This window comes from Zingiber officinale, chromosome 4A (genome assembly GCF_018446385.1).
Source record: "Zingiber officinale cultivar Zhangliang chromosome 4A, Zo_v1.1, whole genome shotgun sequence".
NCBI lineage: Eukaryota > Viridiplantae > Streptophyta > Magnoliopsida > Zingiberales > Zingiberaceae > Zingiber > Zingiber officinale.
In genome coordinates this window covers 160,603,337-160,630,885 of record NC_055992.1, presented here as the reverse complement: position 1 = coordinate 160,630,885, position 27,549 = coordinate 160,603,337, and the positions used below count along the sequence as shown (strand labels likewise).

The 27,549-nt window shown below is 37.4% G+C and overlaps 3 protein-coding genes across 5 annotated transcripts; 1 reads left to right on the top strand and 2 right to left on the bottom strand.

The window, feature by feature from the left end:
* Positions 1–410: 410 nt before the first annotated feature.
* Positions 411–13,083, bottom strand: LOC121971994 (CBS domain-containing protein CBSCBSPB3-like). Of its 2 annotated transcripts, none has more exons than XM_042523558.1 (14): positions 12,727–13,083; positions 12,470–12,629; positions 12,244–12,376; positions 10,606–10,776; positions 9,374–9,452; positions 9,175–9,288; positions 8,982–9,048; positions 4,055–4,160; positions 3,921–3,979; positions 1,605–1,714; positions 1,402–1,529; positions 1,231–1,325; positions 1,053–1,142; positions 411–828 (listed from the first exon to the last, which is right to left on the bottom strand). In XM_042523558.1, exons 1-14 carry the CDS (start codon positions 12,879–12,881, stop codon positions 658–660), a joined length of 1,638 nt encoding a protein of 545 aa, XP_042379492.1. In that variant the 5' UTR covers positions 12,882–13,083; the 3' UTR covers positions 411–657. The 2 variants fall into 2 exon arrangements, with proteins under 2 accessions (XP_042379492.1, XP_042379494.1); XM_042523560.1 differs by having other exon boundaries at positions 1,231–1,310.
* Positions 13,084–19,254: 6,171 nt separating this feature from the next.
* On the top strand, positions 19,255–21,376 carry LOC121971991 (amino-acid permease BAT1 homolog). 2 transcript variants are annotated; one of them, XM_042523556.1, is made up of 6 exons: positions 19,256–19,491; positions 19,555–19,737; positions 19,875–20,186; positions 20,261–20,566; positions 20,643–20,825; positions 20,885–21,376. In XM_042523556.1, the coding sequence occupies exons 1-6, from the start codon at positions 19,420–19,422 to the stop codon at positions 21,374–21,376; spliced, it is 1,548 nt and encodes a 515-aa protein (XP_042379490.1). In that variant the 5' UTR covers positions 19,256–19,419. The 2 variants fall into 2 exon arrangements, with proteins under 2 accessions (XP_042379489.1, XP_042379490.1); XM_042523555.1 differs by having other exon boundaries at positions 19,255–19,737.
* Positions 21,366–24,226, bottom strand: LOC121971993 (carboxyvinyl-carboxyphosphonate phosphorylmutase, chloroplastic-like). The gene is made up of 7 exons (XM_042523557.1): positions 23,868–24,226; positions 23,687–23,760; positions 22,404–22,486; positions 22,277–22,301; positions 22,159–22,178; positions 21,927–22,076; positions 21,366–21,839 (listed from the first exon to the last, which is right to left on the bottom strand). The coding sequence occupies exons 1-7, from the start codon at positions 24,191–24,193 to the stop codon at positions 21,483–21,485; spliced, it is 1,035 nt and encodes a 344-aa protein (XP_042379491.1). The 5' UTR covers positions 24,194–24,226; the 3' UTR covers positions 21,366–21,482.
* Positions 24,227–27,549: the final 3,323 nt, after the last annotated feature.

Genomic DNA, 27,549 nt, shown 5'->3' with positions numbered 1-27,549 from the left:
GAATACATATATCATTTTGTTTAATATATGATATCATTTTGTTTAATATATATGATGTAATTTTATGAATGAAAAAAAATACATGTGTCATGTTATTTTCCATGTTACTTTCCACCCGATTTTGAAATAATCAATCATCCGTTGATGGATTATATTTCTCTTCCCTTTTAAAATTTTAATTAAATAAACAACGAAAATTTTTTCACAACGAGAATTTTTCCTTAGTTTTACTTTCCGCTCTTATAAGTAAACATAACATTAAAAAAAATAGTTGAGATTTCATGGAATGATTTATTATATGGAATCTTATCTTACTTTGTAAGAGGTCGAGACTTACAATTGCGTGACCTAAGTCATACGCTAACAATTGCGTCAAAGCTCCTCAATGCTTCCTCATAAATATACATGAGTAAAACCAAAACACCTTATCAATAAGCATGAAAATAATTGATGCACAAGATTTCTTATTTCATTGCTTGATCAATATCACTCACATCGATTCCTCTATTTGCTCGGCTAAAAATTATACATTAGGGTATGCTCAAAATTGGAGCGATCTTTGATGATCCAACTGACATGCGCAAATAAATGCCATTCAGGAGCTTTATTTTTTTTTTATATATTTTATGTAGCCTGAAATTTTAATTTTTAAATGAGTCACGAGTTGGATCGTTTCAAGTAAACCATAATTCCAATGCTAGCCAGTACCACAGTCCCAGTTAAAATCCCCCATTGGAGAGTTGTTACTCTACCTCTTTGGACTTCTGCAAGATCTGTTTTCGTAGCTTCATTCTTAGTTTCTGGGTCGTCAATGTGCAACCTTAGAACCTGAAACAACGATAAGCCTACTAAATTGAACATCTAGGCATGAAATTATGATTTGAAGTTTCACATTTAAACATGATTTACTTTTGAAGTCAAATTTAATAACATATAAAAATTAATTTGTCTGGATACCATAATATCCTACCCAACTCCAGATGGATACATATTTGGAGATGAATGATAGAAGGTAATGCGGTAAATGAATGGCAAGTTAAATTAAAGAGTACCTTCCATCCTGCTGATCGGGCATGATTGATAGCTGTCACAACATCACTATCTGAAGTTAGAAGAACCTTGTCGCCTTCATCATCTTCATACTGCACGGGCAGAGTCATGGCTGAACCATTGAGTTCCATTACTTGTGCAATGACACCACACAAATGCATGCAAGAATTATGATCTCACCAAAAGTTGAATTTTGTTGTCACGATCAAGCCTTATCCTCTTCATTATAGTAGATACAAGTTCATCCAAACTCTCCGTGTCTACAAGATTCAAACCTTAGATATTAGTGCAGAAATCAATTGAAGCTCTGTCAAACAGAAAATGGTTCTTGTGATCTTGTCTCATACTAACCACAATTAAATCTCTGTATGTGCCCGTTTTGATCTTCAAATTTGAATGAAAATGTGTTTCCAACAAGAGGAGGATACTTGTACTTCCCAGTTTCAGCATGCTCAGATGTCATCAATGCTGATGATTCACTGCAAAGAGCAAAAAAAGTTCATAAACAGAAGTTTGGCAAGGAAAATACAATAGAAAAAGATGATAAAATATACCTATTAGTGTCAAACTCTTGATCTGCAGGCTCCAAGGCTAGGGCAGAATCCCAAAAGTTTTGCATCATTGTGTTCGCCATGTCATTGGTAGCTTCAGAACCTCCATCAACCTTTTCAAATGAAATGCAACAAGGATCACTTAAAGTGAACCAAACCAGAAATAGCTCTGTGAGCATATTCTGATATTTAAAAAACCATCAAGACAAAATAGTCTAAGGGGCATTGGTTATCAATATCACCTTGTGGAATTAGGTTATTTGGCAGAATAATATCCGGTTAGAATATTCTGTATAGCTGTATCTATTACATCACTCAGTGTAGCGATAATACTCCACTGTCTGTTCATGGCAGTGATCTCCATAGTTCTGACCCAGCATGTAGTTGGCTGTCAAAAACTAGCTATAAGCCTATAGTGGTCTCAATTTTTTTAATAAAAAAATGAGAAAGAGTGAACAAATTGTTCATCCAGCATTTTCATTATTCAAAATTGTTCAGCCAACACTGATTTTGGTACCCAAATTATGGAAGCTGCAGGTTTGGTCTGCCGGACAATCCTCTTAAGCAGTTATAATTATGCATGACATATCTTCTGAAATTCCCTTTCTGTGTTTGGTTTGCCTTGTCCTCTGAAGTAGTACTATACTAGTTTTACTCAGATCTAAAGTAAATTGCTAGATTCATTCTTATTGTTTTGAAAAGAAATGAAAACATAGTGTGAAAAGAAGAGAGTGCATAATTGGAAGTATAGTTTCAAGTGTAGTTCAATGTTGATTAGCACGGTTGGAACCTATCATGCAAACCACTGACTGATACTTGTACCATGTCAGCACGAGTAAATTTTATTGTCGCTTGTGCCACAATAGTTTCAGTGGTACTTACTAAAAAAGGGTATATTTCAGATGGTACAAACTATAACTGGTAGAAAATATTTCTCATCCCATGACTTGTCCTTGGATTTTGTTTGCCAATGATAAGAAGATGTATCACTAAAAAAGAGAAGGGAAGGTTAAAAAAAAACAACTAGAATACTGGCAACAACAGAGAGGAGTAATGCTAGTGTCAAAGAAACCAAGATGTAATCATTACTTGCATGTTTCCTAGTTTCAATTATGTCAGTTCAAGTCCAACTAAATCAAGATAGATTTATAGGCATGTGGAGTAGTATTGAATTTGTGCTGGAAAGATTAAATCTAGGTCTAAGAAAATTATAGAGCTCTCACTCAGATGCTAGAAGAATTTATACCCTCATCTATGCAAGATATTCATTTTGGTATGTACTATGTAGCATAATCATTAGTTGATAGACTTTGTTGTATTTTTGTAACTTGATACTCCAAAACTTTAATTTAATTGAATTGCTAATTGTGATAAACTTCAAATTGATCTTGACACGCTTGAAATGTGTCAACAGCCCAAATCCTATCAAGTGTTGGCACGACATAGTACTAAAACCGTACTATTGTAGTTAGAAACTGAAATTACAACCTTGAACAATTCTTCAAACATTAAAAGCAAGTGTCTTTAAAACCAGAGTGCTGGTGTATATGATACTTTTCAATCATATGATTCCCATAATCTTGGGTTTCCAATCTCGTATCAATAGTTTAATTTTAAATCCACTAGAACAATGTGTTTTAAAGATAGTGTTGTCAAACGGGCCAACCTTTAGCTAGGTGGGCCGACCCGTCAAAAACCAGTCATATGCCTGAGCAGGCTGGCCCGCCATATTGGCGGATTGGAAAATCTCCAACCCAACCCAAGGCCCGTCAATAAGAATGAACTCGCCAAAAAAATTTATATATATATATATATAGAGAGAGAGAGAGAGAGAGAGAGAGAGAGAGAGAGCATGTTGAAATGTTTAAGTTTGGATTTGTGGATTAGGCGAGTCAAACTCACGAACCCATTGAGTTTTCCATTTTAGTTTTAAATCTTAGAAGAATTTTTTTTCTCAACCCGTGGGTCAATCCGAGCCCACCACACGACGACCCGTGCGAATCGTGTGCCTAAGCATGTCGATCTATCTTAAAATGGATTGATATAATCTCAACCCAACCCGCTTAAATTGTTTGACAGGGTGGGCTAACCCGACGGGCCCAACCTAAATTGATAACTCTATTTAAAGACGGCTCTGTAAACTTGATCAGACTGGCAAAAATAAATGGTCATAATTCTCTAAATTTTGATTGGAGATTAAAAAATACAAACACCTGTTTTCCTTGTTCATGGTGAAACTGAATTTACCAGTTCATATTCAAAGAGCATTGGGAAGTCTTTCATTATGTTACTGCACATATAAAAGCATGTTAGTATTACCAAGGAAATTGCTGCATGTGTTAGCTGCAGAACATCCAAACAAGCAACAATTCGTCCGTCTGTTTTGGGAAGTGTAGCAGAAAATCAGAATTAAAGATGGAAACATATTTACATAAAAATAAATGATAGATTACCTCTGTCTAGTACTGGAATATGCAAGAACTTTCCGTCATGCATAATGTGCAATGCATCAAGAACTGTGGTGTCAAGGGTGGCGCATTCGGGGTTCAAGGTCATCACCTATAAAATGGACATTAGACAATGACTCATGATACTTGTTGGAAAGAAATTCATAAAAATTTGAAACATTATATAAGAATTTACAGGTTATTAAAATTCATCAGCAATTGCAAACAAAAGTTGCTCCAATGAAGATCCAATGATACTGAAAAATCTGGAAATCATCCCTAAACAATATGACTTAAAATATGAACTACGGCCTTGAAAACATATCACAATTATGAAGAGCCTAAATTGGCATGAATAAACAAGTTTACCAAATAGGCAATTCTTTGATGCAGTAAAATTGTCATAAATCAACATGTTTATAAATAACTTACTAATAAGTTTAACTAACTTTACATCCTATAAATCAACTATCAATTATTTCACATAATATAAATTGCCTAAATTACACATCAGTTTGTAGCCTTGGAGTTGACCTGTAATGATACAAAAAGACTAGAATGATACCACAAATTGACAGCCCTATGCCAATTGAATGAATGTTTATCGACGCCTTCCTTCAGGTATCCAGACTTGCTAAGAATCACATTGTGAATTGCCAATTCTACTCCGCATCAACTTTTTATCATTCTAATTTGCAAGTACCATATATTTTTATCCAACCCTGCCAATAATGAGATTTTCTTGATCATCTACTAGGAATTGAAACTTGAACTGCCCAAGAGGACACACCAGCCAATCCTGATCAGTACAACCATACTTAGCAATGCAATGATACGCGATGAGCAACTCTTGATTCCTAAGCATTGATGGGGATGAAAAATGTATGGGGAAATGCAACAATGAAAAAAATAAGTATATAAAGGTAGTGAACATCTTCCCAGAGCTCTGGCTTCCTATTCCATCTGTTCTGTTTTTCTTTCTCACTCACTTTTTTATATGTTTCTCAGTTGTTCTTACCATGGAAAAACATATTTGCACTAATTATTTGAATTGTTCTATGTCCCTAATTTCTTTATCTAATCGATTTCCTTTCAATCTGATGGATTGTATATCATATTTGAACTCCTCAAATTTTCGGATTGCTTTCATCCTAACTAAATACATGCTAGACCCCGTGGTAGTTTTGATGTGATCAACCAAGTTGGTTAGGTCCTGCTTTGTGTTTGATCCCTATGTCTGAGTGTGCAGGAGCTTAGGAGCGCAGGAAGTCGAGCGGAAGACGCAGCTAGCGAGAAGGACGGCACGGGAAGGGAGCCGACGGGCTCGGTGCGTCCGAAGGACGAGAGAGCTGCGGAAGAGTACTCCGGTGGGCGTGAAGAGCGTGTGCGGCGTTCGAGGGACGTTATGCCCGGACGGAAGGCTGCTCGAGAAGAAGGCCGGGAATTGGGTTCGGGTGAGCCCTATTCCGATTGGCCGGAATCACCTAAAAGAACGGAGCATCGAAAGCCCACGCAAAGGAGCTGGAAAAAGGAGTTGTGCTGAAAAATCTAGCTCAAGGCGCCTTCAACTTGAAGGCGCCTTCAACTTGAAGGCGCCTTCAAGGCTTGTTCAAGGCGCCTTCAACAGTCAAAGTTGACCGTTTACGCAGCGGATAAAGTTTTATCCGCTGACCGAACTAGAGGTGCCTTGAACCCAGTTGGAGGCGCCTTGGACTCTCGGGATAAGATTTCTAGGACCTATATAAAGGCCCCTGGAGCTAGGAAAGAAAAAAAAAACAATTCAAGCAATCAACTGTGTACTCTTTCCTAGCAATAGTTCTAAGCTTCCAAAGTGTAAAAGGCTTCTTCGCCTTCAGCAAATGAGATTTTTCTACTGAGCTTTTTCTACTGCCCTGGATTAACAACCTCCTTGGTTATAACCAGGTTAAATCCTGTCTACTACTTAATTTTTATTTCCTTGCTTGTTTTAATTTTACTATTGCTTTTCTGAGTTGAAATCCGAGGAGGGTAGTTTTATTTTTGTTTTCAGCAATTTACCCCCCTTCTTGTCGACCGCCGCTTCACCTACAATTGGTATCAGAGCCTGATCGCCTCTAACTGCCAACTGAAGCACTCGATCAAGACGATGGCCGGAGCGAACATCCATCCCCCGAAGTTCGACGGAGACTTCGCTTCATGGAAGCAAAAGATAGTGGTATACCTTAACTCTGATTTTTCTATTTATTTAATAATGAAATCTGGTTATGAAGCACCAAAGAAAGCAAACGGAGAAGAGCTCGAGAAATACCTCTGGAACGAGAAGCAACGTGACGAGTTTAAGGCAAATGCACGGGTTGAATTTCATCTTCTAACCACAATACCAAATGAAGATCTCGACAAAGTCGGAGAGTACAATAGCACAAAAGAACTTTGGGAAAAGTTCTTAAAACTCCATGAAGAACAAATTGAAGTTGAATCCGACTCCTCGATGGACACTGATCCGACGTCAGAAAAGTCCGAAACTGAGGCAAGTGCCGAGACAGAACCAGTAACCGAACTCAAACTTGAAGACCTAGAATGCTCATCACAAATGAGCATCGATGAAGGGGGAGAAACATCAGAAGACGAAAACAACTCAACAGGGGGAGAATCAACCGCCGACAAGGTAAGTCAGGTATAGTCTCCACCTCTTGGCAAATTAATTGTTTCAATTGAAATATTGCCGAAAGGTTTTCGTGAATTACAAATTATTTCGTCGAAAGAATATTTTAAATTAAAAACTGAAAAACTATTAAAGAATATTGAGTTAAAAGACACAACTTGTCAATTAAAAGATTTTGACAAACTAACAATAGAAAATGTACAATTTTTTGCATGCTCAATATTTTTTGCCATAATTCTAAAAAACTGTGAATTAAGAACTTATGAGAAGTTAAAATGGAAATTTAAAAATCATAATATTTGATCTTAGTTGAAATATTAGACTTAGCGCTTTCAGAGAAGAAAATTAAACAGTAAATTTCTTTATAAAGCTTTGTCAAGGAAGTGGTTGTTGCTCCAATAACCAAGAAGGCCTAGTGCCTCGCCACGACCTGGAAGCTGAAATATTGAAATGAAAGGTTTAATTAACTTTCTGAAAAAGTATTTAAAAATTAGAATTAAATAATGCTTTGAAAGTTTAATCAAACATTTTTGAAAATTTTGTTTATTAATTCATTTTTAGAAATATTTTTTCCTGAAAAAATTCTAAAGACTTAATTTGCTTTTTGACTTGAAATTTTTTCTCTTTTGAAAATCCGATTTTTTTTTTTCAAAAAATTCATTTTGGGTAGAAATATTTTTTCTGGAAAGTTCTGTTTGAAAATTCATTTACCTAGAATTTTTTTTAAAAGTTCCCTCTAATTAGGACCCCATTTTTGCTGTGATCAAAGGGGGAGAGAAAAGTACAAGTTGAGGGGAGTTAGGAAAATTAAATTTTTTTTTTCTAACTATGTTGCAATTTTATTTTATTGCAAAACTTATGCTTAATATGTTAGTCTAGTAATTTTTCTTTAAAATTACTATTTATGTCTATTTTAACCCTAACTTGAACTTGGGTTGATGCACATCAAAAAGGGGGAGATTGTTAGACCCCGTGGTAGTTTTGATGTGATCAACCAAGTTGGTTAGGTCCTGCTTTGTGTTTGATCCCTGTGTCTGTGCAGGAGCTTAGGAGCGCAGAAAGTCGAGCGGAAGACGCAGCTAGCGAGAAGGACGGCACGGGAAGGGAACCGACGGGCTCGGTGCGTCCGAAGGACGACAGAGCTGCGGAAGAGTACTCCGATGGGCGTGAAGAGCGTGCGCGGCGTTCGAGGGGCGTTAAGCTAGGACGGAAGGCTGCTCGAGGAGAAGACCGGGAATTGGGTTCGGGTGAGCCCCATTCCGGTTGGCCGGAATCACCCAAAAGAACGAAGCATCGGAAGCCCACGCAAAGGAGCTGGAAAAAGGAGCTGTGCTGGAAAATCCAGCTCAAGGCGCCTTCAACTTGAAGGCACCTTCAACTTGAAGGCGCCTTCAACTTGAAGGCGCCTTCAAGGTTTGTTCAAGGCGCCTTCAACAGTCAAAGTTGACCGTTTGCGCAGCGGATAAAGTTTTATCCGCTGACCAAGCTAGAGGCGCCTTAAACCCAGTTGGAGGAACCTTGGACTCTCGGGATAAGATTTCCAGGACCTATATAAAGGCCCCTGGAGCTAGGAAAGAAAAAAAAACAACTCAAGCAATCAACTGTGTACTCTTTCCTAGCAATAGTTCTAAGATTCCAAAGTGTAAAAGGCTTCTCCGCCTTCAGCAAAGGAGATTTTTCTACTGAGCTTTTTCTACTGCCCTGGATTAACAACCTCCTTGGTTGTAACCAGGTTAAATCCTGTCTACTACTTAATTTCTATTTCCTTGCTTGTTTTAATTTTACTATTGTTTTTCTGAGTTGAAATCCGAGGATAGTTTTATTTTTGTTTTCAGCAATTCACCCCCCACCCCCTCTTGCCGGCCGCCGCTTCACCTACAATACACTCATTGCAGGAATCCAGAATGGAGTTGGTAGTTTCAGAAACCACAACAGGAATTAATGCTAGATGGAGAGAGAGGGAAAAAACACCAAAAAAGGTGGGTTATCAAGTTTTGTTTCTCTATTTAGTAAATTTATTATATAGATATCCATCAAGAAGGATGAGCAGATGAATAGAATAATCACGAATATGTGATCAGAAACTACAATTGTGGAACAATGATAAAACACCTATAGATCCTAAATTTAAGTATTCAAAAAATATAAGAAGATGAAATGGCCTTTAGAGATCAGGTTTGCCCTCGAGGAGTCATTCAGGGTTATAATTATAATGTCTGGAAATTGTAAGAGCCATGCATAAAAAGGATTCGGGAACATCGAAATTTCTAGAATCAGTTTAGCATAGACAACCTTTTCTACAAGAGTTAGTTCAGGTGAAATATTTTGAGCAACTACTCGCACAAGCACATCCTTTGAGCTGCAACAAAATTAATTAAGCAAAATTATGAAACAAGTATTATCAGACAAACAGAGTTAAAAAAAATAATGGAGAAGTGACATTAGTTGAGAAATCAAGGTCAAAATATCACAATGAGCAGCATACGTTAGAACTCCATGAAGACTACTTCCTGTTGTTACAATCACAGAGTTAACTCGGAAGTCACGCATCTTTTTGGTTGCAACAGATACAGAATCTGAGGGAGACACCGTCACAACTCTGCAGACAGGTTTCAGAAAGGTCAATGACAATAATAATTGCATTGGTACAAGAAAAAAAACAAAGCTAAAGCCTAGAGACATACTTTGAATGCTCTGTCACAAAAGTTGAAAGAGTTGGCTTAAACATTCTTTCTCGGAGGGTTTCAATGAAAGCATAGGGCGCTGCATCAAGGAAAAAGGATGAATCATGAATAATTCAATAAAGTAGATAGAGCAATTATATAATCAAAGTTATCTCAAGAGTAAACAAAATCCTTCTCATGGTTCAACAGAAGAACACAACATTGAATAAAGTTGTCAAAAAGCAGAAACAGTCCCATAAAATAGCCACCTAAAAACGAACATGAACTTCATGTGTCTCCAATGAACCATTGGGCAATACTTTTATGAATAATAAAGTAACTGAATATCATTGGCATAATTATCAAACTGTCTTAGTCCCACCTATTTGGAAACTAATAATGTGACAACTTATTAAAGTAAAAATATAGTGTATCATAAACAAGCTTATAAAATTAATTACAATTTTTTTCATTCACCATTCAGCTGCACATTCATTAAGCTTAACAAGTGTTGTGTGTGTTAATATTGTTAATTGCATCCTTAACATAAGTAATGACAATGTGGGCCATGTTTAAGACTTTTAACCCATGCATTATATTTTGTTCTCAATTCAAGTCAATATGAGCTGTTGAATACAATAGCAAAACAAACACTTATCAAACAAGAATTTCAAATTTCGATGCCATTAGAACACAAGTGTCATTTCATCCTTATTTTGATTAACACATGTGTCCCTATACCTTCATCTCCTTTTCAGATCAGGCATTTCGCATGGCTCTGTGTCATTTGTCTTGTATATGACTAAAAACATAATGACTCAACTCAATCTAATGAGAACACTAGATAAAGTCCATATATCTTTAAGGACAATCTGTGTTGTACCATACTGAAAGGAAGGATTTTATTCTCAGAGCTATCTGACAGTTTCATTTATACCCTACTATCATTCTAAACAGTAAAATTTGTAAAATGGGATATGAATCAAAATGACACCAGTACTAACATGGTACACATTTGAAGTTGATCATTCCAAACACTAAAACTGTAAAAGGAATATGAAAGAAAATGGTTCCTCAACTAATCTATTTAAAGTTTATTTCTTCTTCCCTGAAGATTTTCAATCCTCAACTTTTATGATGAATGGAAGTGTTGAGGAGCAATTGAGCATATCCACAAACATGCTAAAAATAACAACACTAGAGGACCTAATCTACTCATGCCTTGTTCATTAAGATACAATAAATCCTCTAACCTGACAAGCTGCTTTCCCATTGACGTTCAACTCCCTCAACTGCAGCAGCAATAGCACTACCTCGTTCAGCAGCTTTTTCCATTTTTGATATAGCATCATACAAGCATCTCGTAATATCCAGCATGGCAATAACTTCACCATTCTCTACTACAGGAAGGTGCCTAAATTTTCCTGCAAAAGACCAAGCAAATGAAAAGCCCAAGTTAACCCACAAAGAGTAAGAAATTTTGAACCTAGAAACAATACAGTGTTTAAGAAAAGATGAGAGGAACAACAAATTTATTACAATATGATATAGTCCTGAAACATGAAAGCTACTACTAGGAAAGTACCTCTTCTCTGGTCTAAGCATATCATCAACAGGAAATATGCACTATTCACCATGCAAAATAGAGTAAACATCAAAGCTACTACTAGGAAAGTACCTCTTCTCTGGTCTAAGCATATCATTAACTGGAAATATGTACTATTCACCATGAAAAATAGAGTAAACAACGCATCCATAACTTCAAATTAGTTGTATAGGTCATAAGTTAATATTACCCAGAGGTCCAATCAACCAAACAAATAGCACTATAGCATGGAATGATGCTAAGCATTTTGGAACTGATAATCATTCTTGCATAACTTCAGTCACATAAATATATTGAAGTTCCTGAAATTATTATTTTAACATATTAAACTTAAGTAGCAAATGTGACAACTAACATCAACAGTTAAAATACATGTTAAGTTTTAACAAACATTGTTGTTTGTAATTATAATTTATGAGCATTAATTTTTTTTTAAGTCATTGATTCTTGATAGTCCAACAATTTAATCATAAAGTATGGTAGACCACACCATAATTTTAAAAAAAGTGTTCTTTAAGCTTGAGGGACACAACAAATTTTGTTTTGCAGCACAATAATGACATAAGTCGAAAGCTCGTCTCCCTTCCAACAACCCTCTCTCATATCAGGTAAGGTAATACCTACCAAATTTTTAGCCCATGACAAGAAGTGGTGACAAAATCAAAGAACATATATCAACCAACAGACAACATTAGGCTCGTCCTTTTGAGAAATCATAAAGTATGAATCTCCAATTTAACATCAATAGCATATGCACAATTTAACAATATGGTTAGTACAACTGGAATCAACGAAAAGAGACTATCAGAAAAACTATCCAAGTAGATGTAAATAGCATAAATAAATCTTATAGATGTATGTAATATCAGGAAAAGGAATTCAATTACAGTTACATTTCATTTCGAAAAAAAATGACCAATCCACAATATTTAATCTCATATAAAAGGTAAATCTTCCTCTGTCTTAAACATGAATTTTGACTTAAATATGTTAACTCTTGTTGTGTAGAAAGGAAGACATGTTCCTTCAACCAGAATTATTGGTGCTTCATGTACTTGATGTAAGAATTATTGTTTCATCCTACACATTTATAACAAAAAATAATGTCAAAAAAGTGCATTGAATTTGTAGGCATAAAAGTTGCAGCTTTAACTATTCATAATGAGCAACAACCATAGCATTATATCAAAACAAGCCATCAACATCAACACCACAAGAGGAAAGCATTATCTAGGAGCAACTATATGTGAAGGTAAAGAATAAAATAATTCATGAATAAGCTAACCTTGAACCATTTTCTGTAGAGCCTCTATTGCAAGAGTATCAGACATTACGTAAAGTGGGTTTCTAGTCATAATCTTAGACACAGGTGTTTGCTGCGGCCTCAACCCCTCCGCTATAACCCTTATGGCAATATCCTGAAGAAGCGAAACCGAGCCCAACACAAACACTTACCTCATAACCAAAGAAGATGGAACTATCGAAAAACGAAAGCAATCAGCTTAACCAACCTTGTCGGTAACAATTCCAGAGAGAAGCCCGGTGACATCCGTCAAAAGCACGGAATCGACCTTACGCGCCGCCATCCTCCTACACGCGTCGGAGACAGTCGTGCCCTCCGGAATAGTCAAAGCTTTCGATAATCTCAGCTTCTTAACCGTCCTTTCCCCACTGTCCCATTCCGAAAAAAAGAATCACAACAAAAAAAAATCCCCAAAAGAGCAAACTCGAAAGAAAACAGAGGCGAAAAAAAAACAAATAACCATACGATGCTTGAGTAGGAGAATTCGGCTTGGTGGTGTTCCCGTTGGCGGCGGCTGAAGAATTAGTGCTGCCGTTCTCGGACAGAAAGAGTTTCTTCGCCGCCAACGCAGCGCGACGGGAGGCGAGGCTTCTCGTAAGAGGAGCGGCGTGGCTGCTCATCTTCTTGCTCGATCGATCGGGCCGAGGAACAGACCTTCAGGACTTGCCGGAGACGATCGAAACTGAGAACCCTAAATCGATCGCAATCGAGGATTCGTTGCGAGAGACGGTTTAACTTAAACAATCGCGTTCGCGTTCGCCTTCTTTCTCCCTCTCTGCGATCCTTCCTCTCCTACAAATGACCTACTTCTGCGCGTGCAGCGCACAGCTGAATTTGTATTTATTTATATATAAAGGCACAAATTCCAAGTTGCACCCTCTATTTTGTAAAAACTCTTACAAACCAAAATTTGAATCAAATTTTTTGATTTTTTAAACTCTTAGGTACCAGAGTATTTAATTTTTAAACTTACAAAGAAACTTTTATAACAACATAAAATAAAGGGGGAAAATGAAACTATGTCATGAAATATAATTTTTAATTTTTAAAAATTCCTTTGCGCCTTGTCCATTTAATAAAATTTTACCTAAAATGATGATAATGATGATTATTGCGACGGGTTGAGGGAGTATTAATTGATTTAATTGAAGGTGTTAATGGCAAATTTGAAATCGTCGAGCGGTCGATGAAAAGGAAGGGGAATAAAGCAGGCATAAAGAAGCGTGAATTGAACGGGAAACTGCCAACTGGGGACTGCATTACGTGCGCGGGCCGCCCGCATAATTTTGTGGGCCATCTCCGCGGTTTACCGACCGTAGTGCTTGTCGAGTCACGAGTGTACGCGATAAAGAGAGACGTAAAAATACTCACATTTCTATTACCCGCAACGACGGCTCCGAAACGGAGAAGTCACTTGGAGAGCTCGCCTTGTGGGTAGGACAAACAGGTAGTTTTTAAGGAAAATTATGACTTTTGGTTACAGTGATGGACGGCGCGTGGTGGACCCACTGACCTGAGAGCAGACGAGTCAACTCTCAATGAGCAAAATAACCGGGCCAAACATGGACACAACTCAAGACACGATCACTGTCGTGATTCCAATATGAAAATAGCATTAAAAAGTTGCATAATGGTAATGATCACATACGTGACTTTTGCCGAGAGGACAGATCTTCTGGTTTCTTGTTTACGGATTAGAAGATGATTCGTTTTTTTTTAACTCGTGATTTAGATAGATTTTATTTATTTAAAGATAGTATATCTAAATAAAAAATGATCATATAATGGATCATCCTCTAATCTATAATTTACGGACCAAGAATTTTTACTATTTTGAATGACGGATCCTCTGGTCATAAATTACAGATCAGATGATGGTCTATTTTTTTAGACCCTTGATTTGGATGGACTCCATCTATTTAAAGATGGAGTTAATCCAAATCAAGGATCCTCATGCAATGGATCATCCTCTAGTCCACAATTTACGGATCAGAGGATCCCTACTGTTTTGGAGGACGGATCCTTTGATCCGTAAATTGTGGATCAGAGAATGATCCACTTTTTTAGAAACTTAATTTGGATGGACTCCACCTATTTAAAAATGGAGTCTATCCAAATCAAGGGTCTTTATGGAATTGACCATCCTCTAGTCCACAATTTGCAGACCAGAGGATCCCTATTGTTTTGGAGGACGGATCCTCTAGTCCGCAAATTACGGATGAGAGGATAATCCACTTTTTTAGACCCTTGATTTGGATGGACCCCACCTATTTAAAGATGGAATCTATCCAAATCAAGGGTCCTCATGCAATGGACTATCCTCTGGTCCACAATTTGCAGACCAGAGGATCCCTATTGTTTTGGAGGACGGATCCTCTAGTCCGCAAATTACGGATGAGAGGATGATCCACTTTTTTAGACCCTTGATTTGGATGGACCCCATCTATTTAAAGATGGAGTCTATCCAAATCAAGGGTCCTCATGCAATGGACTATCCTCTGGTCCACAATTTGCAGACCAGAGGATCCCTACTGTTTCGGAGGACGGATCCTTTGATTTGTAAATTGCGGATCAGAGGATGATCCATTTTTTTATACCCTTGATTTGGATGGACCCCACTTATTTAAAGATGGAGTCTATCCAAATCAAGGGCCCTCATGCAATGGACCATCCTCTGGTCCACAATTTGCGGACCAGAGGATCCCTACTGTTTCGGAGGACGGACCCTTTGATCCGTAAATTGTGGATCAGAGGATGACCCACTTTTTTAGATCCTTGATTTGGATGGACCTACCTATTTAAAGATAGAGTCTATCCAAATCAAGGGTCCTCATGCAATGGACCATTCTCTGGTCCACAATTTGCAGACCAGAGGATCCCTACTGTTTTGGAGGACGGATTCTCTGGTCTGCAAATTAGGGATCAGAGGATGGTCCACTTTTTTAGACTCTTAATTTGGATGGGCCCCACCTATTTAAAGATGGATTCTATCCAAATCAAGGACCCTCATGCAATGGATCATCCTCTGGCCCACAATTTACGGACCAGAGGATCCCTACTGTTTTGGAGGACGGATCCTCTGATCCGCAAATTGTGGATTAGAGGATGATCCACTTTTTTAGACCCTTGATTTAGATGGACTCCACCTATTTAAAAATGGAGTCTATCCAAATCAAAGGTCCTCATGCAATGGACTATCCTCTAGTCCACAATTTACGGACTAGAGGATCCCTACTGTTTTGGAAGACGGATCATCTGGTCCGTAAATTGCAGATTAAAGGATGATCCATTTTTTTATACCCTTGATTTGGATGGACCCCACCTATTTAAAGATGGAGTCTATCCAAATCAAGGGTCTTCATGCAATAGACCATCCTCTGGTCCACAATTTACCGACCAAAGAATCTCTACTGTTTTGGAGGACGGATCCTCTGGTCCGCAAATTGCAGATCAGATGATGGTCCACTTTTTTAGACCCTTGATTTGGATGGATCTCACCTATTTAAAGATGGAGTCTATCCAAATCAAGGATCCTCATACAATGGACCATCCTCTGGTCCACAATTTGCGGACCAGAGGATGTCGAACACTTCTCCGCAGGAACATAATGTGATAGGGGTGAGCAGTCAATCCATTCTATCGATCAATCGATCTATTTATATCTATCTAAATTGAATTGAAAAAAAAACATCTATTTTATAAGACGAGATGTCATATTCTAATATTATATTATCTGATCTAATATGATCAAATAATTTTTTATCCTAATAATTAAATTAATTTGATATATGATTATTCCTACTTATAAGTAATATTAATTTTATTTGATTATTTATTAAATGTATAATAGGTAATATTTATTATCATTTTAAAATATTTTATTTATTTTTGTTATATTTATATTTTATATTTCATTAAATATAGGATTGAATATCCAAATAACTGATAATCCGCGGGATATCTAATACATAAAAACGTCCAATGTAGAATCGGATGTAGTCCTAATATTACATTATCTAATTTAGTAATATTATATTATCTAATTTAATATGACTGGATAATTTTTTATCTTAATAATCAAATCAATTCGATCCATGATCATTCTTAAAATGTAAGGAATCATATATGTACGATGAACATAATAATCCTTTATCACTAGAGTGATTTTTACCGACGGTAAATTGTAATGGTCAGATTTTAGCCATCGGAAAATATGAATTTATCTAATTAAAAAAATTAATTTAGTTAATTAAATATTATTAATAAAAATTAATTACGTATTATTTTTAAAAATTAAATATAAAAATAGATGAGAAAGAATATATTTGACTTATAGAAATATAATATTGCTTGGACACCTTTAATAGTAATCCTAAAAAATTATAGAAAACAAATTTATTTAATAAGCCAGAACACACTAGTGAAATAATATATGTATATTTCAAAATGAATTAGTGAATATTAAAAATGAAAAGTCAGTGTATCTAGCTAATTAGTGTAATGTTTCACATAATAATAGTGTTAGTTGGTAAAAATTATTATTCTCGGGACTATAATATAGTAGAAGGGTACTTAATTGGGTACCTACGATTGATTCCTAACTACAGTGTATTTATAAGGATTTTTTCTTCAAATGGGATATGTAATCAATGAATACTAGGTTTCTGGACCTCCCGCTACAAGCGCTTCTCAATTTACTCTGACGATCGATAGAAAATTTCTATGGATCAAATTAGTCATCCTATATTCAATGTTACCTGTCCTGATTAATTATTTTTTTTTCAATGAATATATTAGGATTCTCAGTAGTTGGAACTTTCGATTACGTTTATTTAATTGGAATTTGAATCATTTTTTCGAAAATTCCCTCTACCATATCTAACTTGAATCATAACAGTGCATCTTGAAATAAAAAGAAATGAATTTGTAATATAAAATGATAAAATGTAAACACATTTCGCAGCTATACTCGAAATGAAAAGTCCACTTACCTGGTCAGAAACTTCTTCGGGTTTGGACAGAAATTTTACGAAACTTGAACTTGCACTTGATAATCGGAACTTGGGCTAAGAACTTGTGTAGAAATTTGCACAAAGATTTAAGTGTCTATTTGGAAGACAGTGCATTGGCTATTTATAGGAATGAAGGGGTGGCCAAGGCATATGAAGAGATGGCTAGATGGAGGGTCATTTATTAAAAAGGCTAGGTGAAAGGTCATCGCTAGATGGAAGTTACAAGTAGATGGAGAGTCATTCATTAAAAAGGTTAGTTGAAAAAGGTCATGACTAGATGGAAGTTACAAGTAGATGGAGGATCATTCATTAAAAAGGCTAGGTGGAAGATCATGGCTAGGTGAAAGTTACAAGTAGATGGAGGGGTATTCATTAAAATAACTAGGTGAAAAATCACCATACCATTACAACTTAGCACATGAAATATAGGCATGGTAGAATAAGTCCAAGTTACATAAAAGGATTAATACATGACTTATTATGTTATCATGATAAAATCACAAGAAACATAGACATAAATTTTAACCTATAACTCACTAAGTCATCTTGTTAAAAACCAAGAAAAACATAGATATAGCTAGAATAAAAAGTTAAAACACATAAAGTTAATATGTGACGCATTAAATTCTCATAATGAAGGGCATAGAAGAAACATATGAGTAACTAGACCCAACATCCGAAATCCCTAAGATTCAAACCTACACATGACACAAAGTAATCATAAAATTGGGTTTAATTTTTATGGTATTAAGATTTTTAGGAGTCGAACGTAACTTAACCTTCAAAGGTATCTCAACTAGTGTCTATCATCATGTCCAAAATCAGGTCTTCACAGTCAATGTATCTAACTAATTAGTATAATGTTTCACGTAACAATAGTGTTAGTTGGTGAAAGTTAGTATTCTCGGAGTTATGGTGCAGTAGAAGGGTGCTTAATTGGGTACCTACGATTGATTCCTAATTACATTGTATTTATAAGGACTTTTCCTTCAAATGGGACGCGTAACCAATGAATACTAGGTTTTTGGGCTGCCCGTCACAAGCTCTTCCCGATTTACTCTCTCGGTCGATAGAAAATATTTATGAATCAAACTAATCGCCCCAGATTTAACGTTATCTGACTTGATTAATTATTTTTTCAATGAATATACTAAAATTCTCATTAGTTGGAACTTTCTATTACCTTGATTTGATTGGAATTTGAATCGTTTTTTCCTCAATGGTTGTGATGTCTTTCAATGGGATCATGAGTCTATCGTTCTATTTCTGAAGCACTATTTTGTGGAATATAAGTAATGGTTAACATCGTTTTGATAGAGAAAAAAATTCGTTGAAGATTTTTTGAAATAAATAGTCGTATCTTCCTTTGATGCCTTATGAGATATATCCGGTCATCAAAATATAAGTTAAGAAGGGTCTTTATATATAGTAAATCAAGGGTTAAGGAGTCATTCCCTTAACTGATGATAATCTGATCCCACGAGAAATTAAACAAATTACTCCTTAATTAATCTATTTTTTTAATATATATATATATATATATATATAGCAATGGAAGTTTTAAACGAATGAGGGGGAGAAAAAAACTTGCTAATTTCCCTTTTTAATAAAAGATAAGTTCTCTGATTCTAACTAACTAATTTAATAAATTAATCAAATTTCTTAGTACATAATTCATCTGGTTATGCCCATTTTTAATAGATACTTCTCTGATTTCCAGCAGCTGTCAGTCAGTGGAGTTTCACATTAATTGGAAAGATTCCAATTGAGCATCGACGACTTCCACGAATAAACGCAATGGCCCTTATTTCTTTCTGTTCCAGTCAAATTCATATAAACTGGGAAACTCCGATTCATGGTTGAGCTGTCCTTTACCAATAAATCATAACATAAATGTACTACGAAGAGTGTGAATTCTTTCTAAAAGCACGAGCCAGGACGCAACCAGCCAGCTTTGACTATTTTGTTTCCCTTTCGCTGCCGTTTTCTTCCCTTTTGCGTCGCTTTGTTCACTTGCGATTTGAAGAGTCAACCGACGGCCCTGCGTTCCCATTCACTGCATAAGAAAAGGAGACAATTAAGCTTCCTCCATCCGAGAATCTGAGAGGAGGAGGAGGAGGAGGAGGAGGAAGAAGAGGCAGGAAAAATGGTGGAGATGGATTCAGGGGAAAAGCGGCTCAATGAGCTCGGCTACAAGCAGGAGCTCAGGAGAGAGATGGTGAGTCTTTTCTTTTCATCTTCTCCTTCAAAATCTAATCTTTTCTCTTCTCCGATTGTGCAGACGCTGTTCAAGACGCTGGCGATATCGTTCTCGACCATGACGCTGTTCACCGGTATCACGCCGCTGTACGGCTCGAGCTTGCTGTACGCGGGTCCCGCGAGTCTGGTGTGGGGCTGGGTCGTCGTCTCCTTCTTCACCTGGTTCGTCGGCGTCGCCATGGCCGAGATCTGCTCCTCTTTCCCCGTAAGCGCCTGCCGCTCTGACATCTAAAAAATTGCGTGCTTGGTAATTAGCTTTAAAGATCCAGAGGGATCACATCAGTAAGAAACGTTTTCAGATTCAGGGTAAATCATCAGATTAATCTTAAAAATTATCAACAGACCACAGGTTCTCTATACTTCTGGGCTGCTCATTTAGCAGGCCCCGTTTGGGGTCCCTTTGCCTCGTGGTGCTGTGCTTGGCTGGAAGCCATCGGACTCATCGCCGGAATCGGCACTCAGGCATTCGCAGGTTCACAGGTGCTGCAGAGCATCATTCTATTATGCACCGGGACGAACAGGGGCGGCGGTTATCTTGCTCCCCGAGGCGTCTTTCTCGCTATGTACATTGGCCTGACAATCATATGGGCAGTGCTCAACACATTTGCATTGGAAGTCATCGCACTGATCGACATCGTCTCAATCTGGTGGCAGGTGATGTAATGTTCATCACTTTTCATTACTGATCAAGCTTCGTTGCTAAATTTTGCTGGTGAGCGACAGCGCAGGTGATCGGTGGCTCTGTTATAGTTATCATGCTTCCCCTCGTCTCTCTCACTACTCAGCCTGCGTCTTATGTCTTCTCCCATTTTGAAACATCCCCTGACTCAACGGGGATACACAGCAAAGCCTACGCCGTCGTCTTATCGGTCCTTGTCAGTCAGTATTCCCTCTATGGATACGACGCTGCTGCCCATCTAACCGAGGAAACCAAAGGCGCTGACAAAAACGGACCGATAGCCATTCTGTCGAGCATCGGCATCATCTCGGTGTTCGGCTGGGCGTACATCTTAGCCCTCACTTTCAGCATTCAGGTTCTATCTAATATTTCAAAACTCTCATCCTGTGTCAATGTCATGTATATTAATAAGAGAAGAATCCTCGATGTAGAACTTCGACTACTTGTATGATACTGGCAATGAGACTGCCGGAACGTTTGTGCCGGCGCAGATTCTTTACGACGCGTTTCACGGGAGGTTCCACAACTCCGCCGGAGCGATTGCTCTGCTCTTCGTCATTTGGGGGTCGTTTTTCTTCGGCGGACTTTCGATCACCACCAGCGCTGCTAGAGTGGTAAGAATGACTACATCATCTGCACTCCGATCATGGAAATCATTGTTTTGCAATTGCAGGTGTATGCACTGTCGAGGGACAAGGGAATTCCGTTGTCATCGGTATGGAGGAAAATACACCCGAAGCACAAGGTACCGGCCAACGCAGTGTGGCTGTGCGCGGCCCTTTGCTGTCTCCTCGGGCTGCCCATCCTCAAAGTGAACGTGGTGTTCACGGCCATCACGTCGATCTGTACCATCGGATGGGTCGGTGGGTATGCGGTTCCGATCTTCGCGAGGATGGTCATGGCAGAGAAGAACTTCAAGCCGGGTCCGTTCTATCTGGGAAGGGCAAGCAGACCCGTTTGCCTGGTGGCGTTCCTGTGGATCTGCTACACTTGCTCTGTGTTCCTGCTGCCGACGTTCTATCCGATCGATTGGAACACCTTCAACTATGCCCCTGTCGCACTGGCCATCTGCTTGGGCCTGGTGATGTTGTGGTGGGTTGTGGACGCGAGGAAGTGGTTTAAAGGACCAGTTAGGAACATCGATAGCCACGATGGAAATGTCTAACCTGAATTGATTAATCGATCGAACACTTACAGGTCTTTTATTTATAAGACAATACATACACGAGGTGACCACTTTACAGTATAACAAACAGGTCGCGTCTATGGATTCAGTTGGAAGGGATTTTGAATTTTTCAAACCGAGCACCGGTCTCGTTGTATTTCTTCAACTCGATCAAACTGTTGAACTCGTCGAACGTGGTGAGCTTGTGGAGATGATCTCGGCTGGTTCCATCGTCCTTCATTACTTTCAAGATGTCGATCAAGGCGCGAGCAGAAGCGTAGACAGCGGTGGTGGAATGCACAATGAGATGGAAGCCCATCTCCTTGAGCTCCTGGGGCGTGTGCAACGGCGTGAACCCGCCTTCGAGCATGTTGGCTGCTCTGAAGCCATTTGTGCGCTTGCATACCTCCCTCAGCTCGTCGTCGCTCCGCGGTGCCTCGACGAAGCAAGCATCTGCCCCTGCCTGCACAAAGTTACTTACTCATGACGAGTAATGACTTATTCGTGGTATTGAAGGGGAAATTAGCAACGATGAACAACTGATTTGTACCTCCATGTAGAGGTTTGCCCGCGCAATTGCTTCGTTTAAACCACCAGCAGTTGCACGAGCATCAGTACGAGCGATAAGGAAAAAATCAGCATCGCCAATAGCTTCTCGAGCGGCTGCTATCTTGGCTGCATGTTCCTCAGCTGGTATCACCTAAGAACAATACAACAACAGGCAGAAACATAAAATTATGATAACTTAAATATTTATCGGATGCAGTTGTGCAGCAAATTACCTGTTTTCCTTGCATATGTCCTGATTGCCAGAAGGGAAAGGAAATTAGGTAAGAAAGAGTTTTGAAGGAGGAGAAACTAAGCTAGAGCAAAGCAAGGGAATTAAGATTGATCTCATACCACACTTCTTTGGCCAAACTTGATCCTAGAAATCATGCAAATGCAAAAAAGTAGGAATAAAGTTCATTCTGAAGTTGAGAACCAAATCAACTGCAAAGAATGAAGGAAACAAGAATTGTTCGTGTACCTCAAGGAACAAACCAGCAGCACCAGTACCAATTATGTCTTTAACAGTCCTTTGAACATTGAGAGCGTTTCCACCTCCTGTATCTGCAGCAGAGCCGTTTGAAGAACCATAAGGATTATATCTCAATGACTATACAAGGTTATAACAGATGTTAGATAAAATTTAATAAATGTATTAAAGAAAAACATAGTAAAATATATCAAAGTTTATATATAAAGTTAAACTGAGCATTATTAATCAAGAACATACAATATAAAGTTAATCATCTTTGAAAATTCTGTAATAGATAAACTATCGTCTTTGAGCATTCGACTCTACACTATAAAGTTTCACATCAATCAAATCAAGAAACCTACAAACCTCTTGCAAAATCACATCTTGTTGGTACACCCAAAATGAGCTGTTCGAACATTTGTAGTTTCTTTATGGTCCAGAAAAACCATATAATATCAAAGTTATGGGTAACAACTGGTCCCTTGCAATTAGGATTCATTTCCTTTTGGCAGCTAAAGAAATGTTCATCCGAAACATAATAGAATTTTTGTTGAAAAGATAATCAACAGCTTACATTGGGTCAGATCAAAATTGAGAAGCAAATTGAAAATTTGAAAGGAATAGTTAAGATGTTAATGTAGTTGAGTAAGGTACACAGTATGTTCTAGATCAATAAGTAGAATTCATGCGGATTACTATCATAATCTTTTGGTCATGTTGATTTATAGGACTTCTACAGATCATCATATGTGACAATAATTTAACAAAACAAGCATTAATCGTGGTCAATTTCCATTTTTTATGAGATAAATCATTTGCTTTTGTAGTGTGGGAAATGTTCAGCTCCTGTTCCTAGGGCAACAAAAAACTAGTATTAAAAAAAGGAAAAGGAAAGAACCAGTTAAATCAGAAGCAAACAAAGAGCAATCAGATAAAATAATAAAATATACTTGATTTCATTAGATTTTTGACAACTCAAATAGAAAAATTAGGATTCCAGTTTAAAAAACAGAAAAAATAATGATATAGGGAAAATTTTCATATCCCAAACCCAGAGTTTGGATCAAAATGCTGACAAAAACGAGTCAAATTTTCACCAAATAGTTCCCCGAATCTCTGTCGCAAAAACATATAGGTAAAAGACACTACAATTTAATAGTTTTCAAACAAAATGCCAGCTTCAAAATAAACCATCGCCATTGTTCTTTACCACAGATCAGTCATATTTACTTTACCAGTACTAAAAGAGGGTTCATAATGCAGACAAAATGAGGCGAAAAGATGATTACCAGCATCAACAATGAACGCAACGTTAGGAGCCGCAGCGCAAATTGCTCGAGCAACATCAGCCATCTCCGGCGGCCTAAAATTCCAAAATCCGAATAGAAATTGCAAACAAAGGGCCCAAATTGTAATTCAGAAAAAAGAAGAAAAAAAATGAATCGAAGCAAGGGAAGGGCGAAAGCATACGTGAGGAGGCCGATGTCCGGCATGCCGAGGCGGGAAGCGGAGACGGCGTATCCGGAGACAAATCCAGCCTTGAATCCCGAGCTCTGCAGGACGGCGGCGGATAGGGCGTCGAAGATCCCCGGCATCAGCACGATGCCCTCCTCCTCGATGAGGCGGTGCATGCGCGTTCTCTTAGATCCAGAAGACGCCGCCGAAGGCATCACCGGGACGCAGGTCGTCTGAGAGCTCGCCATCACTTCAGCTTCTACACCGACCCGGAACTGCTCGATCGATGGATTGGTGGACGGACAAGGTACGGAGAGGGAGAAGGGCAGCGCCGTGCTCATTTATAGCGTGCGCGAAGGCGACGGGTTTGGAACGAGAACGGCGTCGCCCTGACGCCCTTCTCTTTCACTGTACAAAAATGATTTATTTAATTCATATCAATTTATAAAATTAAAAATCTAATTTAGTACCTAAAATTTCTAATATTTATATCACACATTTTACTTTTAAATTATAAAGCACGTATCGATATACAAGCATCAATAGTGGCATTTTAATTTCTATAAATTGCTTTAAATAAATAATAAATCGGGTTTCACGAGTTTGTGATTTTTTTTTAGGGCGAAAATGTGATTTCATCAAATTTCAAGGAGTGGGACCCAAATGCATCATCCTTCCCTAAAGTGCCGTACAAGCACTCGTTTAGCCATTCCGGTGACATTTACGACCTCCATGTGTATGCGAAAGTTTTTTTGTGTGTTCTGTCCAGGACACAGTACGTTAATATTCGAGTAGTCATTGGTCGAATGCATAGAGCCCACAACATACCTTCGAATAGTGCAAGTCTTTCCTGCAGTTGGTGTAATAGGTTGGACACCGATGCTCAGTTTATCACAGACAGGGCAGATTATCTACAGAAAAAAGAAATTATTCAATTCTAATAAATAAAATAATATTTTTTCCAAAAAAAAAACATAGCATTAATTAAAAACTTGATAGCTGAACGTTAAACCAAAACCATCTCTGATCACAAGTTAAAGCAACAATATATAATTATAAAAAAATTAATTACTGTCCGGGGCAATATTACATGTTTTCTAGAATCTAATGAATGAATTAATTTTTTAGTGGATAATTAAACTAAGAATACTGAATTAATGAGCCATGATTTATCCGGATAGGTTAGATATCAACTAAAAAAATGAATAACGGTCAAATAATTAATCGTATGATTTAAAAATATGCAGAATTAATTGCGTGTTTAACAATAACTATTCCACGTGGCGGTGTATCATTGAATGAACAAGAAAAGGCAAGCACTTAGTCAATTAACAAATAAGTTCCAAAATTTTAGCGCATTGACTAATCGTCCAAAGATACACAACGTGACTAATATTATAATATGGACGTGGCTTTTTGCAAACTGTTTTGCCACGTTGGGTTAGAATTTTCCCCGCATAATTTAAAAATAATTTAAGGAAAACGCTACGAATATAGGTAAAAGGTGGAACCATCACCCTAGCGGTCCCTTGGTCTCGCCCCCATAAGATTTCAGAGGGAGTAAATCATGATTAATGCTGGGTAGGATAGGTGACTGGAGGTCGAAGGAATTTTTGGCACAGTAGACTAGGATTTTATCCCCGAGTGTAACTGGTGACCTTCGACTCTATGATTTCATTGACAAATTGTAGGTACCTAACCAGCTGATCCAGTCCGTGAAGGTAAAACGCTACGAATATAGCAAGTATGGGAGTGCGACTTGACTTGCACGCATCATACTGCGCACGAAGAACCTCATAAATTTTGAAATATAAATTTCATTTTTTAAGAAAAATCTAGAAGCTGATTTTAACTTTAAAAAAGACACGCACGTCACATTTGTAGAATGTGGGAAAAAACAATTAAAGAAGACGAATAGAATATGAAAAGAAAGTGATAGAAATATGTCTGTTGTCTCATTTTAACGGCCTCGATAAGATTAAAAATATACATCAGGTGATTGATGCAGCGGAAATCAGCCACGTCATTTGAGATTATGGACGAAATTTTTAAGCCCGGGATAATAGTACGATGATTAGATTTTTTAATGGATAATTAAAAATTTTAAGATTTAAATTTTAATTGTGTGAGATTTTTTCTTCAGTGAAATTTAAATTTAAAAATATTAGTCATTTGAATGAGTTTCATACGTTTTAATTTATCCTAATTAGTTACGGAAGCTTCCGTAAAAAATTTCTGTGTTAAGTTTTTCAATAAGGCCCTTCTCCTGTATCGGAGTTATCTGACGAGACATTTTCGATATTTAAATCATCATAATACCTTAAACAATAAAATATTAATAAAATAAAATGAAAAACCCTAAAAGTACTAAAAGCGAATAGAAGAAGATCAATTCTCTTTCAAGAAGTATATATCTATTTAAGGGTATTTATAATCTATTTTCATTATACTATCCATCACTTAGATTAAAAAAAAGTTTGGGATTAATTGTCACCAATGACGGATCCAGACAAAAAGAAAAGAGAATATTTAAAAAAGGGAGCTAAAATTTGTCTTACTTCTCGCTGCCCCTCGGACTGCAGTATACTGATGAAATTTTCTGGAAGTAAGGGGATGCTCAAGCACACCTCCGCTCTTCCTAAATCCGTCACTGACTGTCACATACTCATTATAACAATATATCTTTTTTATTCATGTTATTTTTAACATTAATATTCATTATTTATAGATCTTATAATTTATTCAATCATTTTAAAATTAAATCATATTAAATAAATATATTTTTAAAAATAGAGATCAATATGGCGGCATACAATTTTATTTGTTGATTTTAAAATTTTTAAATAAATATATAAAAAATTTTATAGGTCCATATGGCATACAAATTTTATTTGTTGATTCTAAGATATTTTTTTAATAAATAATATTTTATTTTTTATTTTTTTTTATAAAGAAAGGCAGAAAACTTGAACACGTTCAATGCCACGATGACATTAACATCCACCATAGCACATATGGAGAGTGCATAGTTCTGTGACTGAAAGATCCAGGGGTCGATCCCCGAAGTGTCACTGCCTGGGGTTAACGTCTCCGCTATGCACTTTCCACCTGTGTACCTGCATTTACCTCCCTCCATATCCATAAGATCGGCTCTAGGGGGCCACTGATATGACGGTTCCACATTTTTTATGACATTAACGTCCACTAGTAAGGACTTTGACATATGAAAGCAGTTATAACATTCCTTAAAACTCACATGGAAGCCCTAATATTTATAGATGCAAGGGGACAAAATACCTTGGAGATTATGGAAAAGCGGATTTCAACAAAGAGTATCGATGTGGTCTAAAAGCTGAGTAGGCAACGAATACTTCTGTTATTGACTAAATGGAAATTTTTAGCTGTCCAAAAAATTGACTCCAAAGTGTTTTAATGATCAAAAAGAATGTTAGCATTCAGGTTAGAGCAGAGGTCCCAGGTATAGATATTCAAACGTTCAGGTCAGTAATCTAGTTAAGTAGAGCAAACAGTAGTATAAATGAATAGTAGTTATGAACGCGTGTAATCACGTAACCTTGCGTATCTGTGCTGATCCTGTCTGAACGCTGAATTAACGGACGCTGGGCACGAGGTGCTCTCCTCGTTGCTGACGTAGATCCCCGACCGGTCACACGGAGCTCCGGCGAACCTGCGAAGA